A 16,268-nucleotide genomic window follows, 5' to 3' on the forward strand; every position below is an offset into this window, starting at 1 on the left:
CAGGAAGTTAATATCACCAACCATTCCCATTTTATTTAGGTGTATCCATATAAATGGCCCACCCTTAGTGGGAGAGTGAAAAGTTACCATATTGGTACTTATGTAATACCAAAACAGAATTACTGTAAAAAAGGTGTCACAATACCCACTGCTGTTTGTTTTAAACTCATTGAGTTGAATGCAGTAACTTATTAGAGTTCACCCCTCAGTGAGAAAGTGCTAGTAAACATTGTCCCCCTGTGGTCACACAGGAGCTAACAGTATAACAAAACGACCTGAGAAAAAAAACACTAAATCGAGTTTAAATGCTATGGAAGCCCATTAGAGCTTTGGCACCTTGCCTATTTATCAGTCTGTGGGTCATTAGTGCCGGATAACAGCAGAAAAAAGCCGCTTTTGCTCGCTTCACTGGAGTGTGTCCTTCCTATAGATTAAGCAGCACCAACAATAAGGGGGAATGGGGTCACAGATAATGGTAAAGAAATTCCCTCAGTGTTTCCCCACTTGAAAAACAGCTTTCTTTTCTACCGATTAACACCAGCCCCTTCTAAATACTACTGCTCCCTGTGCTCCTATAATATCGTCCTAATACACATTTCTTTAAACCCATTTTTTCATTAAAGTGGAATCACAGTGATTTTAGTCAAGCTAACAGGTGCGCAAATTATCTTTATCTCATTACGTTAAATAAAGTACAAAAGTGCTGTAAAATATGTTAAACAAAAAAACTTTTAAACAAATAAATAAATAAATAACCTAATGGGAATGTATGTGGGATTATTTGGGCTATTGCTTATTCTAAAACGACATAATGTAGCAAAAATAGTTACAATAAAGATTGTACTTTTTAATTATTTTTTTAATTAACATTAGGCTGATTAAACATACAAAAATGAAATGCAATTTGAAATTAGTTTTAGACTTAAAATTCAAAAGTTAAGTATAAAATCAAGAATGATATAACATAAATTCAAAAATAATACATATTTAATAAATAACAACGAATAATAAAACTATAAATGTAGCCTATATATAGTTCAAAAAAGTTGTTTAAGACATTTAAAATAATTATATGGCTTATTATATTGCTTAAACGCTTAGAAAACAAAATAAAATAATTTTTTTGTTCTTTTTTGTAAAATAGGGATAATTAAATAATCAAACACATTTACAGCAATTAAATATAATTTTTAAATTAGTAATTAAAATGACATATAAAACACCAAAAAGAACAAAAAATGTCATTTCATTTTCATAAACCACTTCATCCTGGTCTGGGTCATGGTGGATCCAGTTCCACCGGGAAGCACTGGGTGCAAGGCAGGAATGTGTCTGTGTAGATGCCCGACTGGCCAATAGCACCAATGACATTCAAATTAAATAATTACACAAAAAGCAAAATGAACTTTAAAAAATAGTTAAGGAAAAAACAACATAGCCTAATATAGCTTTATTCTAAGTTTCAAACAAGTTACTTCTAAAGGAAACGATAGCTTTAAAAACAACAACATGTTATTATATTTAATAACATGGAATAATTTAGCCGTAATTAGTATCACATGACCCAGATAAGCATTAGGCAAACTCATGGAATCGCTGTCACAGATTGATCAAACAATTTTAGCATGTGCTGACCTTTACTTTCTTATTTTTAAGAATTATGTGACCTAAATTTGAACTACCGCCACAAGTTTTCTGTCACACAACTACTTTCACTCATCACTCAACTTTTCATAATTGGCTGTATGAGGTTCAGTCTAGTCATGGCTTCCCTTGAGACTGTGGGAAAGTGTGCTGAATAAAGCACCCATGCATTCTTATGCTAATGAAAAGAAAGAAGAAAAAAACCTGGTGGTTTAAGAAGGGAGGTTTCAGTGGCTTTACGTTCACAGCGTGATTTCAGCGACATCTCCTCCGTTTTCTTATAAGCCCATGAAAACGTGACGATTTAAGCAACAGGTCACTGCGAGCTTTAGAGTTTTACTGTGTCAGAAAACATGACTGCGTCCAGTCTCGGCAACGGACCAGAAAAGAACTTCAGCGCCAAAGAGGAGCGCAAGGTAAACTTACTCTTAATTCATATTAAGATTTTAGAGAAGTTAATGGACGATATGATTATGCACTTCTTTAATTTTTTGTTTCATTAGTGTTCAATTCTGAAAATCATTGAACTCACACATTTAATAAAGTAATTCTCTAAGTTTTCACGTTTACCATATTTTATTTGACCACGTTTACAACTTTTACTACTTTTACCAGTTATTTTGGGCAAATGACTAAGAAAAGGGCATTCTAGGTAACTACTTTTTAAAGCTGTTTGAAAGAATGCTCCAATCAGGGCTGTTTGGATCAGTGAAACAATTTATGTATTTACTTTATAAACACTTTTAAAACAGGTGCATCCAAAACTTTAATTTATATACACTTTTACAAAAATTCTAATACACCTGTGTGTTAAGTTCTTTGGTCACATTTGGTCATTTTTTTAAAGCAGAAAAGCCTGAATAATGACAAAGGTTGTTAAAAGAAAATGCTCATTCATCAAAGATTTGTAGCTGTTTTATGATATTTCTTATATTAAAAATAACCAGACATGACAGTTTCTCTTAGAGAGAATTTTTAAGCCAATTTGACCATAGCGCATGTTATAATGTTTTTGTGGGGTTTTTTTTGGCCTAAAAGCACCAATAAAAAAGTTTTAGTTTGATTTATTACCATTATAGTAATATTATCATTACAACTATAGGACATTATGCTGAAATTACTTATTTCTAATAAATAATAATATTCTATTTTAATAATTCTTTCTTTCTCACACCTATAAAGTTCAAATTTCTAAAGATCTCAAAAAAACAAAATTGTATCACTAGCTAAACAATTTTACTGGTTTACCTCAAATCTACTCCCAACTTATTTTATCAAAACAGGTTAGGATATCATTAGTATCTCATTCTGTAATAAAGTAATTTATTAATTCAACACATACTATACTGGACACATCTAATCATGAAGTGTTAATACAATGCTATACTAATTTTTACAAAGGAACAAAAGATAAAAGTGCGAACCTCACTTAAGTGGATCATGGGCAACATTTTAATAATCTCTGCCTTGTAGTAATCACAGTCTTGAACATTTTTTTTAGCTTCGAAAGCCACTTATAGAGAAGAGACGCAGGGAGCGCATTAACTCAAGTCTGGAGCAACTCAAGGGGATTATGGTGGATGCCTATAATTTGGATGTAAGTAGACCTAATCAAACAAATTATTATATAGATACACACATTCACATACACCTAACCTGCTCTTAATAATTTACTAACATGTTGACACAGCATTTATCATATGCTATCCAGAGTGACTTACAGAAGTGCATTCTAATTACACATTTCCTTACTCTAGTGCAAGTAGACAACCATCTAAGAATTATTTTACAACAAAGATATATAAAAGATAAAACAGAAGGGTTTTTGAAGATAGAGTTGTGTTGAACTGTTGGGGTTTTAAACTGTTGGGGTTTTGAAAGGCCAACTGTCAACCATGGCAATTCAACATGGTGTGGAAAGTTGTTAGTAAAGGCAAATATAGTTTCTGTTTCACTAGTTAGTAAAGGGGTGGGTCTTTAGTCTACTTTTAGTCTACATGGGTGATTAGATGAACATTAATGTCTGTCTACCCCATGTTCTGATGAGTGGATCAACACAAGCCAGTCTTGTGACTCAAATGGTATGTGGCAGAGAACAAGGTTCTGTACAAATAAGTGCAGGCAGTAATTATACAGCAGCAGTGGGATGATTGAAAGCCAGACATCCAGCTGCATTTTTGATTTGTTAAAACACAGTGTGAAAATATTTGTTGACTATGTCAAAAATGTTCACTATGCAAACTGGTGCAATGGTTTTTAACTTTAGATTTGTATTAATTGTTAAAATGTGTATGCCTTTGTTAAGCAATCAAAACTGGAGAAGGCAGATGTTCTTGAAATTACTGTGCAACACATGGAGGGCCTTCAGAGGGGTCTTGGACCAGGTAAGGACTAAGAAAATATATACTAATGAAGCAGGTTTGGCTTATTTGTGATGTAAAAGAATAGTAATGCAAGCTATGCACTACACCAAGTATCAATATCATGATGGGCACCTAAAATCTGGTACTGTTATGCTTGTGGTGTTTTGTATTACTCAGCAACAGAAACTTAAAATAAGTTGCTTGCAAGAATCAGTAACAGGAATTAGTTTATATGAAGATTTTATGTTTTCTTACTAATTACCCTTTGTTTGAATAAAAGTTTGTAATTTTGCCATTTTCTGCTTTTTTACAGCAGGTAGTCAAGGCCCCAACCTGGCCTTTGAATCACGCCAGCGTTACAGTAGTGGTTATATCCAGTGCATGCATGAGGTGCATAATTTGCTCCTTAGTTGCCCTGGTATGGACAAATCACTGGGTGCCGGTCTTCTAAATCACCTTCTGAAGGCTCTGCCCCAAATCAGTGGAGAGAGCGGTGCCACAGGAAGTGCTGGAACTGCTGCCACCACCAACCCTCTTACTACCTCTCCAACACAGTCCCCCTCCAACATCAGCCTTTCCTCTTTTCAGCCCTCTCTTCACCTACACACTCCCTCATCGCCTGTAAGCCCTTCATCCCCCAGCAGCCCCCACTGCTCGCCTAGAGTCCTCATGGCCAGAGAAGAGGCTGGTGTCCGGCCCTCCCCACCCAGATCACCATCCCCTCAGCCTCTGGCCCCCTCTGCCCTTCCCCCTAACTTCCCAGGGGGTGACCTTTCTATGTGGAGGCCATGGTGAGGGAGTGTAACTCTCTACCACTTTTCCCTTGCCTGCCCCCATTTCTTCAACTATTCCCTAATAGTGTCCATTACATCCTCATCTCCTGGGATGTTTAAGGGCTGGGCCTTTTCATTCTAAGAACAGGGAGTTTACCGAATAATAGTAGGTCTCAAAGCCCCTGGGGGTTTGTGGCATCATTTGAAGCACTATTCTTTATGGTTGATGTACGGCGCCATGGGCTTATTTGGAAATTTGAAAAACAATAGAACTGCCACCAAGGATGCTTACTTAGAATGTGAAAGAGAATTGTTCCTTCATTACTAAAGGGTTTTATTGTTATGCTAGAAAGCATGAAGGAATGTATCCCTTGATTTGAAAACAAATCCCAATCCAAGTTCTTGGATTTATTCTTAATTTACTTGTTTTTTATATTTTGTTGTCTTTTCTTCTTTTTTATATTTTGCTTCTGTTTTATTTTAACTTTTAGTTTGGCTTTAAGCATTTATGCTATGCATATGATTAATGTACAGATTTATGTCTGCTACAAAATAAATAACATGTTCAAATGTATGGTAGATCTCTGAATCCAATTTGTATTTAAATATATACTGTGCCTTGGTCCAAAATTTTCTGTCACCACTATAGGCTACTGGCTTTTCTGGTACCTAGTTTTCTTAATTTTTCATCATCTTTTGAAAATAAAAAATATATAAACAAGGGTATGACGAACCTGAATATGCATTGAAGATGCACATTTGTTGTGCAAGGGTCAAGAATGTCTTGCTGTAAATGTTTTTGAATAAGTCGAAAAACATCAACAGCACTCTGGTTATCTGCTCTTTTTAGCTGTTAATTTTAGGAAGGTATTTTTTATATATCATGACTAACTTACTGGCAAGCCACCCTAATATCAGCAAAAGCAAATACATAATTAAAGAACATTTTCCTGCTGTGGTTAAAAGACTGGAGCTCCAAGACACAACCAAACCATCAGATAACTTAGCTTGGGTTTCTCGTGCAACTTACTGTACATACTCAGTGTTCAGTATCGAAAAACTGAGTAGCCATGGCTGTCTATATGCCACACTGAGCCTGATGAGAAATAGCCATGCATTAATTGCTCTGTGCATATTGTCTCTTTACAATAGCCCTATAAAATTTAACATCTAGTGGGAATTTAAATTTAAATTTATATATGAAGCAGTTTTACTATAGTTTTAGGAACCAAAGTTTAAAACATCACTTACATAGAAAAGCCAGAGAGCCGTAGCTAACATTTAAAACATTGTCTATCTGTAAATAATTCTTGGAGAGATGTGCCTTGCTATACTTTTACAGCATACTCTCAGACTAATAAAGTCAGCAGTGAATCAAAACGAGTTGCCGCACTACCTTAAAGCAGCAGGAACAACAGTTACAAAGGGAAAAAATAAGCGCTGAAGTGCATCATAATCATTGAAACAATCATTAGATTAAACAAAAATAGAACTCTTTGGTAATAAAAAAATTGTTTGCCATGTTTGGAGAAAGAAGTGTTTGTTCAAATCATCCCAAATACACAATGTCCAGAGTGTAGTATGGAGGTGGGAGCATCATCATCATATGCTCGGTCTTCTGTACAAACACTACTGGGACATGGAAATAATACAGTTTATGACTGACTAATACTGACTAACAAAGTACTAATGTTATTAATTTGTGGTATCAATCATTTGCTTATTGCTTATAATACATCTTTATGAGATGCATCAAAATACAATGGTTGTAAGTATACATTAAATATAGGCACTAAACGTTTTTTACAAATGTGTTTGAATACCCGTATCCCCTTACCAGATTGAGGTTTTTTTTATATATATAAAAAATAAAAATGTATTTATAGTGCAAGTACTAATTTGACCTCTAGATGTCACTTGGAGCATAGGTATAAACAGTGCACCAGTCTCAAATACAGTAAGTCTTGTTGGAAATTATACTTTGCCCTATATCTGGGTCAGAATTTCCACGTCACAAGTTTTATCCTCCACTTGAATACATGGCACTAGGTGTGGTAGAATAACTACGATAGTAATGCCCTGCGATAGGCTGGTTCCTTGTGCGTTGTGTATTTCTGATCCCACTGTTAACTGATAAATACATTATTATGAATTATTGACAGGGCTACTCAACTGCTGGGCGTCAGAAAACAAGTGTCAAAATGAATATACTGTATATACACTGATCAGCCATAACATTAAAACCACCTCCTTGTTTCTACACTCACTGTCCATTTTACCAGCTCCACTTACCATAAAGAAGCACTTTGTAGTTCTACAATTACTGACTGTAGTCCATCTGTTTCTCTGCATGCTTTGTGAGCCCCCTTTCAGGACTCTCCCAGGACCACTACAGAGTAGGTATTATTTGGGTGGTGGATCATTCTCAGCACTGCAGTGACACTGACATTGTGGTGGTGTGTTAGTGTGTGTTGTGCTGGTATGAATGGATCAGACACAGCAGCACTGCTGGAGTTTTTAAACACCTCACTGTCACTGCTGGACTGAGAATAGTCCACCAACCAAAAATATCCAGCTGATAAAAATATCTAACACTGATGAAGGTCTAGAAGATGACCAGCTCAAACAGCAGCAATAGATGAGCGATCGTCTCTGACTTTACATCTACAAGGTGGACCAACTAGGTAGGAGTGTCTAATAGAGTGGACAGTAAGTGGACACGGTATTTAAAAACTCCAGCAGCGCTGCTGTGTCTGATCCACTTATACTGGCACAACGCACACTAACACACCACCACCATGACAGTGTCACTGCAGTGCTGAGAATAATCCATCACCTAAATAATACCTGCTCTATGATGGTCCTGGGAGAGTCCTGACCTTTGAGGAACAGCATGAAAGGGGGCTAACAAAGCATGCAGGGAAAAACAGATGGACTACATTCAGTAATTGTAGAACTACAAAGTGCTCCTATATGGTAAGTGGAGCTGATAAAATAGACAGTGAGTATTGAAACAAGGAGGTGGTCATAATGTTATGCGTGATCGGTGTATATATATTCATTGAATATATATTGTTAAATATAATAGTAACTATATACTAGAGTCACAAACTTATTATTCTGTTTTATTTATCAAAGATGTCTTAGTATTTGAGTGAGAATAACATTTTTGAACAAAGAGTTTTATAAAGTAAGGGGCATTTATGGAGAGGAAGCAGCCCTACTATGTTAACAGACTTGGATCCACAAGTAATATTAAACTAAAAATGAATAAATATTTAGGTTATTTACAAAGTAAAATATGCATGATTTTTTTTTTTATCTGAAGCTTGTAGTGATGTGCACCAAGCTCCATATGTTGAGCTTTGGTGGTGAGGTTCAAAAGGACTAAGCTTTAGAGGTGGGGTTTGAAAGGGCTGTTTAATGGACTATGTAAAATCAGCTCAATGGTCTTTGAAAATCAGTCCAAAACAGGACAGTGCTTAATTAAGTGAGCACTCTCAACAAGTAGTATTAAGTAGTTCTTTCACTATGGTTTTACAAGTATCTGACCTGCATTACTTAACATTAATGATTCTTTTTTATATTTGTGGATATATTTTTATTTATATTTTCTGTTTTTATTTATTATTTATATTTTTTATTATTTTTTTGCTGTCACAAGCCTAAGATCCCCATGCACAACGCAGTGGTGTAAAATGTCTCAATTGTCTCGTTTGTGTATTTATCACAGATTTTAGATTATGAAATCAAACATGATATTACAGAAAGGAAACTTAGCTAAAACAACAAAACATTTATAAAATAAAGTTGGATTTATGTATAAAACAAAGTAAATTACTTACACCCCTAACTTAATAACTGGTTGTACCAACATTAGCAGCAATCTACCCTTCCTATGCAGGGGGCGGCTCGTTCCTTAGGGCGATCGGGCGACGCACCACCAAAGGGCGAAAGGGAAGAAATTTTTCTATCACATGCAACCAGTGTTAAACTAGATGTGACTGTTCTGACAGTCTGTCTTGCCTCTGAATATCAGAGTCCAATCAGCGTCGAGTTGTGTTCTGTACAGTACCGCCCCTTTTTGGGCGATTTCAGTCTGAAAGTCGCCCGGATTGCTCTCATAGACTCTCATGTTAAGGCACTTTTTTTCGAACTGTAGGCGCTGCAATACATTCTGAATGACTTCCGGGAGGGCACGCACATAACCTGGTGTAGCGATAATTGGAGCAGCTAGCGATCTCGTCAACATGACTACCATTACCTCAGTTCAGAGCAACTCCATCGTGTCATTAAGGGAAATGCCATTTAGTCATCGTAGTAATCAGGATAAATGAGCAACTAAAGGATTAGGGCCACCCAGACCAAATTTAAACATCAAGCAAGTATCTACAAAGGGCTGAAAATCATATAAGTTACAAGTAAATTACAAGTAAGTAATGTAATTTTTTAATTGTGAATTGTGATTGCACTTATTGTATTTCCCCAATTGTTTAATTGTATTTCTTTATTCACTGCACATCAGCGCTGATGCCAATCTTTATTCTGGATCTGCTGCAGCTAAAATAAAATGCTATCTGATGAAGACTGAATTAAATTGTTAGTGTAAAGGCTTTACTTCATTTTATGATTAATGGTAAAGCTGGTCTCTCTCCATGTTCAAAGTTATTTGTGAGGGCAAACTGACAGATGACTTAAGATGTTAATTATTTAAGCTTTAATTTACCCATTGAACGGGTCACCTTGGCCATCATCGCAACAATTGCCCCCCATGAGAGATTTGGCAGGAGCCGCCACTGTTCCTAAGGTTAGATGGACTTTCTGTGGCTCATTGTCCTGCTGCATAACAATAATGACTTTGCTGGAGCTCACAGGCAAATGATCTTATTGTGTTAATTTAATCATTAAATTCAGGTCATTTACGCGTATGGATTCCATTTTGCCCAGTCATTTTGTATCATAAACATTGGCCCAACCAACTACACATGTAGTTCTTTACATCAGAAGGCTGAGATCTAGCATGACTGTGTTCATTTAGCTTAATTAAGTTGGGTGAACTATTTTATAAATGAATGCAAAAGGCAATAATTAAAGGTTTAATTGTTGGATAACCTGCTGTTGCATTTCGTTTTCGTATTGTAAATAATCTGAAATCATTCCCATGTTAAAAATATGATGCAATGATTAAAGCAACCAAAAGGGGGCAGTAGGTTACAACCATTCCTTATAATATCCTTCATGTGCTGTAAAGGCCAAAACAATTTCTGTTGTGTGTTCAGCCTTGAGATAAAAGTTTACAAAAAGGCTTTTTAAGAAATATGCAGCTATGCCAATTCAACAGCTGTTGCAAAAATGCTCACAAGATTATTACTATTTCAGATACTGAATCATTTTTTCTTACTGTAATAAACTAAGATAAACATACACTGCATAAAAAAGCTAATTGTATAAAAATGTTTATTGTTCATAATTATTACTATTAACTCCTCAACTGTTTGTATTTGCAATTTTGTACATGTTGGTTATGTACTGACAACAAGTTTTAAGCAAATATGTGCCTGTGTATATATTTTATATTAATTGTTTTAAGGGTCGTGTATAGTTCTACGAAATTCAATGATTGGATTGCAAGGCAGGATGCTTTGTAACTAAACTAAACTAAACTAAACTAAACTAAACTAAACTAAACTAAACTAAACTAAACTAAACTTAACTTAACTTAACTTAACTAAACTAAACTAAACTAAACTAAACTAAACACTTTTGTGTAAACATAAACACATTACAAATCACAGCATTTCTCTTTTTTAGGCCAGGCTAGAGGTATTATCATACTTTATTAGGCAATTTTCTGTATCTGCCATGGCATGCGTCAGGAGTAATACAATGTTTACTACATATTTAAAGTTGCATACAATACATAATTCTTTGCAGGACGGGATAGTTCTCTTTAAGTTTCGTTTCACTTGGAAATAAACGAAAACTGAAGTCTATGAAGTTGTTTAATTTCAATAACAAAAATTGGTGCCTCAGTATGTTACATTCTAGCTAAATTTCCATTTTCTATTTAGATAGAACTATCTAATATTAAGGTAACAGAATGTTAAAATTATTATGAGCGAGACATTGTTAGCGAGACATTGTTAGTTAGTTAGTTTAAACATGATTTAAAATGTAATGTATATGCCATAACTTTAACTTTTGTATACTTTGGACAGTGTATGGTCTACTTTAAAAGAACAAGAAAATTCAATAAATCTGTTAAGTAATAATAAACCTCTGGTGACACATTTAACGCACTCTATAACACTATTTATCATACCCATCAAATCCTTTTTTACATATTAAAATAGGTAAAATTGTAGATGTTTATTGTTTATCTGGATGCAAATTACTTTTATAGAAAATCCAGGACACAACTGGTGCTAAATGTGAATAACTAGTAGTGATTAATTCAACATTTACATTGTCAGCATTTAGTAGACGCTTTTATCCAAAGCGACTTACAGTACTGTAGCAGTATGCAGTCTAAGCAATTGAAGGTTAAGGGCCTTGCTCAAGGGCCCAACAGTGGCAACCTGGCAGTAGTGGGTCTTGAACCAGCGACCTTTTGATTACTAGTCCAGTTCCTTAACCGTTAGCCTACAACTGCCCTGCCCTTTTCTATCCAGATACATTTATCTCATCTTTGATCTAATTTTTCTATAATTCATCTAATTTCTGACCAACAGCCAAACAACTATTATAAAAAAATCCTAGCTTTTTCATTTTCAGTAGTTACTAGTGATTTTGCGCCTCCTGGTGGCAAGGGCCTTAATAGAGCTATTTGGCATTATAGTAAGAGCTGGCTTAGTTAAGGTCCAGCAATAATGGTATTAGTTGGAGCTTTATGGTGTGAACTAGGGCTGGGCGATATATCGAGATTTTATAAAATATCGGTATATTTTCATACGCGATATAAGATAAGACAATATTGTCTATATCGATACAGATGTTGCATTCCAATTAGATCCGACAGTTCGTCTTTCTCTTCTCCCAGTTAGTCTCTGCGCATGTTCACCTGCCCCGCCTCTCTCCCTCACTGAACACAACTCGCCCCTCCCCACCGCCCTCCCCAATTCTTTCTGCCCTCAGAACACATTTCTGTAAGTAAAACTCCCATGATAGCATGGAGACAGTGGAGGAGCTGCTTAGTAAAAATAATAATAATGGCTCAATTATTTGGAGATGGTTCGGATTCAAAGTGTCAGATGAGCAGCAGAATAATGTATTCTGTAGAGAATGCCGAAAACAAGTCCAGACAAAAGGTTCCAGCTTCGTGTACCTTTGGTCATTAGTTTTTCACTTCAAATCCCAAAGTTGAAAAACAAGAAAACAAGTTGCTATTCGTTTCAAAAACCAATATTGGAAAACGGAAATATATACAAGCGCATGCACGCGCTGACATGCACGTGTTTACTTCATATATAAAGAGTGTAAATCAAGCACAAGTGTTATAAACAGTAATAATAACGTAACGGTGCATCTCCTGTTGTTCTGACTCTTGTGTTTGTATGTGATGTGCATGTGTAGATATTTGCTATATCTGTAAAAAACATTATGGGGAGTGATTTCTGTACTGGATGTTGTACGTGGTCGTGTTAGTTTATACTGGATGATCGCCCGATGTCCGAGACATCATTTATTTATTTATCTTCGATTATAGTATTTCTTGTTCTTGGCCAATAAACAACCAAAAATGAATAAAATTGCATGAACTAACTCTGCAGTAAACAAGGAGCAAACAGCAATTAAAGAACAAACAAAGCTGTTAAATAATAATAAAGGGCATGAAGCAGAACGCTGATTAAAATGCATGAAATGTTGTAATAGTTACACAGTAACATTGACGATTAGTTCTGCCTGTATTACAGAACTGAGTTCTATACGTAAAAAAAAAAATTAATGTAAATGTTGTGGCGACATATACATAACAATGTATAAAGTCCAAACATGTGACACAAGCTCAGTGCAAAACAACAGAAGAACACGAGCACAGACGGAAACGATAAATTCCAACACCTTCCCTACACACTCGCTCCCTGCGCCCTATAGTGCACTTAACATTCTTAAAGGGCCAGACAATATACTTGTAATTGCTATCCGGTATGTACCAGCATGCCTCTGAACGTTGAGGGAACGTTGAGGGAATGTTCGTGGGGGAACGTTGGGGGAAAGTTCGTGCAGGAAGGTTGAGGGAACGTTCGGGTGGGACGTTGGAGGAACGTTCGTGGGGAAACGTTGGGGGAATGTTCGTGGGGAAACGTTGGGGGAACGTTCGTGAAGGAACGTTGAGGGAACGATCGTGGGGGAACATTGAGGGAACGTTGGGGGAACATTCGGGGGGAACATTCAGGGGGAACGTTGGGGGAACATTTGTTGAGGGAACGTTCGTGAAGGAACGGTGGGGGAAGGATCGGGAGGAACGTTGGGGGAACGTTCATGAAGGAACGTTGGGGGAATGTTCAGGGGGGAACGTTGGGGGAACATTCGTGAATGAACGTTGAGGAAACGTCGTGGGGAACATTGAGGGAACAATCGTGGGGAAACATTGGGGGAACGTTCGTGGGGGAACGTTCGTGGGGGAACGTTGAGGGAACGTTCGTGAAGGAACGTTGAGGGAACGTTGGGGGAATGTTTGGGGGGAACATTGGGGGAAAGTTCGTGAAAGAACGTTGAGGGAACGTTCGGGGGGATCATTCATGGGCGGAACGTTGGGGGAACGTTCGGGGGGAACATTCGTGAATGAACGTTGAGGAAACGTTGAGGGGGAACGTTGAGGGAACGTTCATGGGGAACGTTGGGGGACCGTTTGTGGGGAAACGTTGGGGGAACATTCGGGGGGGAACATTGGGGGAACGTTCGTGGGGGAACGTTCGGTCGAAACGTTGATGGAACGTGAGGGGGGACTGTTGAGGGAACGTTTGGGTAGATTGTTGGGAATGGTTGGGTGAATTGTTGAGGTAATGGTTGGGTGGATCGTTGAGAAAACGTTTGGGTTTTCAACAATTCACCCAACCATTCCCTTAACAATCCACCCAAATGTTCCCTCAACAATTCACCCAAATGTTCCCTCAACAATTCACCCAAACATTCCCTCAAATATTCACCCAAACGTTCCCTTAACAATCCACCCAAATGTTCCCTCAACAATTCACCCAAACATTCCCTCAAATATTCACCCAAACGTTCCCTTAACAATCCACCCAAATGTTCCCTCAACAATTCACCCAACCATTCCCTTAACAATCCACCCAGATGTTCCCTCAACAATTCACCCAAATGTTCCCTCAACAATTCATCCAAACGTTCCCTCAACAATTCACCCAAACGTTCCCTTAACAATCCACCCAAACGTTCCCTCAACAATTCACCCAAACATTCCCTTAACAATCCACTCAAATATTCCCTCAACAATTCACCCAAATGTTCCCTCAACAATTCACCCAAATGTTCCCTCAACAATTCACCCAACCATTCCCTTAACAATCCACTCAAATATAACCTCAACAATTCACCCAAATGTTCCCTCAACAATTCACCCAAACGTTCCCTTAACAATTCACCCAAACGTTCCCTTAACAATCCAACCAAATGTTCCCTCAACAATTCACCCAAATGTTCCTTCAACAATTCACCCAAACGTTTCCTCAACAGTTCACCCAAACTCATCCAAACATTCCCTTAACAATCCACCCAAATGTTTCCTCAACAATTCACCCAACCATTCCCTTAACAATGCACCCAAATATTCCCTCAACTATTCACCCAAACGTTCCCTTAACAATCCACCCAAATGTTCCCTCAACAATTCACCCAAAAGTTCCCTCAACAATTCACCCAAAAGTTCCCTCAACAATTCACCCAAATGTTCCCTCAACAATTCACCCAAACGTTCCCTCAACAATTCACCCAAAAGTTCCCTCAACAATTCACCGAAAAGTTCCCTCAACAATTCACCCAAATGTTCCCTCAACAATTCACCCAAACGTTGGCTCAACAATTCACCCAAAAGTTCCCTCAACAATTCACCCAAAAGTTTCATCAACAATTCACCCAAACGTCCCCTTAACAATTCACCCAAATGTTCCCTCAACAATTCACCCAAAAGTTCCCTCAACAATTCACCGAAACATTCCCTCAACAATTCACCCAAACGTTCCCTTAACAATTCACCCAAATGTTTCCTCATCCAAACATTCCCTTAACAATCCACCCAAATGTTCCCTCAACAATTCAACCAAACGTTCCCTCAACAATTTATCCAAACGTTCCCTCAACAATTCACCCAAACGTTCCCTCAACAATCCACCAAAATGTTCCCTCAACAATTCACCCAAACGTTCCCTCAACAATTCATCCAAACATTCCCTTAACAATCCACCCAAATGTTCCCTCAACAATTCACCCAAACGTTCCCTCAACAATTCACCCAAATGTTCCCTCAACAATTCACCCAACCATTCCCTTAACAATCCACTCAAATATTCCCTCAACAATTAACCCAAATATTCCCTCAACAATTTACCCAAATGTTCCCTTAACAATTCACCCAAATATTCCCTCAACAATTCACCCAACCATTCCCTTAACAATCCACTCAAATATTCCCTCAACAATTCACCCAAACGTTCCCTTAACAATCCACCCAAATGTTCCAACAACAATTCACCCAAATGTTCCCTCAACAATTCACCCAAACGTTTCCTCAACAGTTCACCCAAACGTTCCCTTAACAATTCACCCAAATGTTCCCTCAACAATTCACCCAAATGTTCCCTCAACAATTCACCCAACCATTCCGAACAATCTAGCCAAAAAGTCCCTCAACTGCTAAGAAAACGTTTGGGTGGATTTTTGAGAAATTGTTTGGGTGGATTTTTGAAAAAACGTTTACATTACACGACAGGAGAACGTTGGGGGAATGTTCGTGAAGGAACATTGGGGGGAACGTTTGTGGGCGAACGTTGGGGGAACGGTCGGGGGAACGTTCGTGAAGGAACGTTGAGGGAACGTTTGGGGGAAACATTTGTGGGCGGAACGTTGGGGGAACATTCGTGAATGAACGTTGAGGAAACGTTGAGGGGAACGTTGAAGGAATGTTCGTGTGGAAACGTTGGGGGAACGTTCGTGGGGGAACGTTGAGGGAACGGTCATGGGGAATGTTGAGGGAACGTTCATGAAGGAACGTTGAGGGAACGTTCGTGGGGGAACGTTGAGGGAAAGTTCGTGGGGGAACGTTGGGGGAACGTTCGTGGGGGACCGTTGGGGGAATGTTCGTGGGGGAACGTTTGGGGAATGTTCAGGGGGAACGTTGAAGGAACGTGAGGGGGGTACGTGAGGAGGGGAACGTTGAGGGAACATTTGGGTAGATTGTTGGGAATGGTTGGGTGAATTGTTGAGGTAATGGTTGGGTGGATCGTTGAGAAAACGTTTGGGTTTTCAACAA

At 37.8% G+C, this 16,268-nt stretch overlaps 1 protein-coding gene across 1 annotated transcript; it reads left to right on the forward strand.

The window, feature by feature from the left end:
* Positions 1-1,997: 1,997 nt before the first annotated feature.
* Positions 1,998-4,802, forward strand: her8a (hairy-related 8a). The gene is made up of 4 exons (XM_062993182.1): positions 1,998-2,060; positions 3,146-3,241; positions 3,950-4,028; positions 4,321-4,802. The coding sequence occupies exons 1-4, from the start codon at positions 1,998-2,000 to the stop codon at positions 4,800-4,802; spliced, it is 720 nt and encodes a 239-aa protein (XP_062849252.1).
* Positions 4,803-16,268: the final 11,466 nt, after the last annotated feature.

Source organism: Trichomycterus rosablanca, chromosome 4 (assembly GCF_030014385.1).
Source record: "Trichomycterus rosablanca isolate fTriRos1 chromosome 4, fTriRos1.hap1, whole genome shotgun sequence".
NCBI classification, from domain to species: domain Eukaryota; kingdom Metazoa; phylum Chordata; class Actinopteri; order Siluriformes; family Trichomycteridae; genus Trichomycterus; species Trichomycterus rosablanca.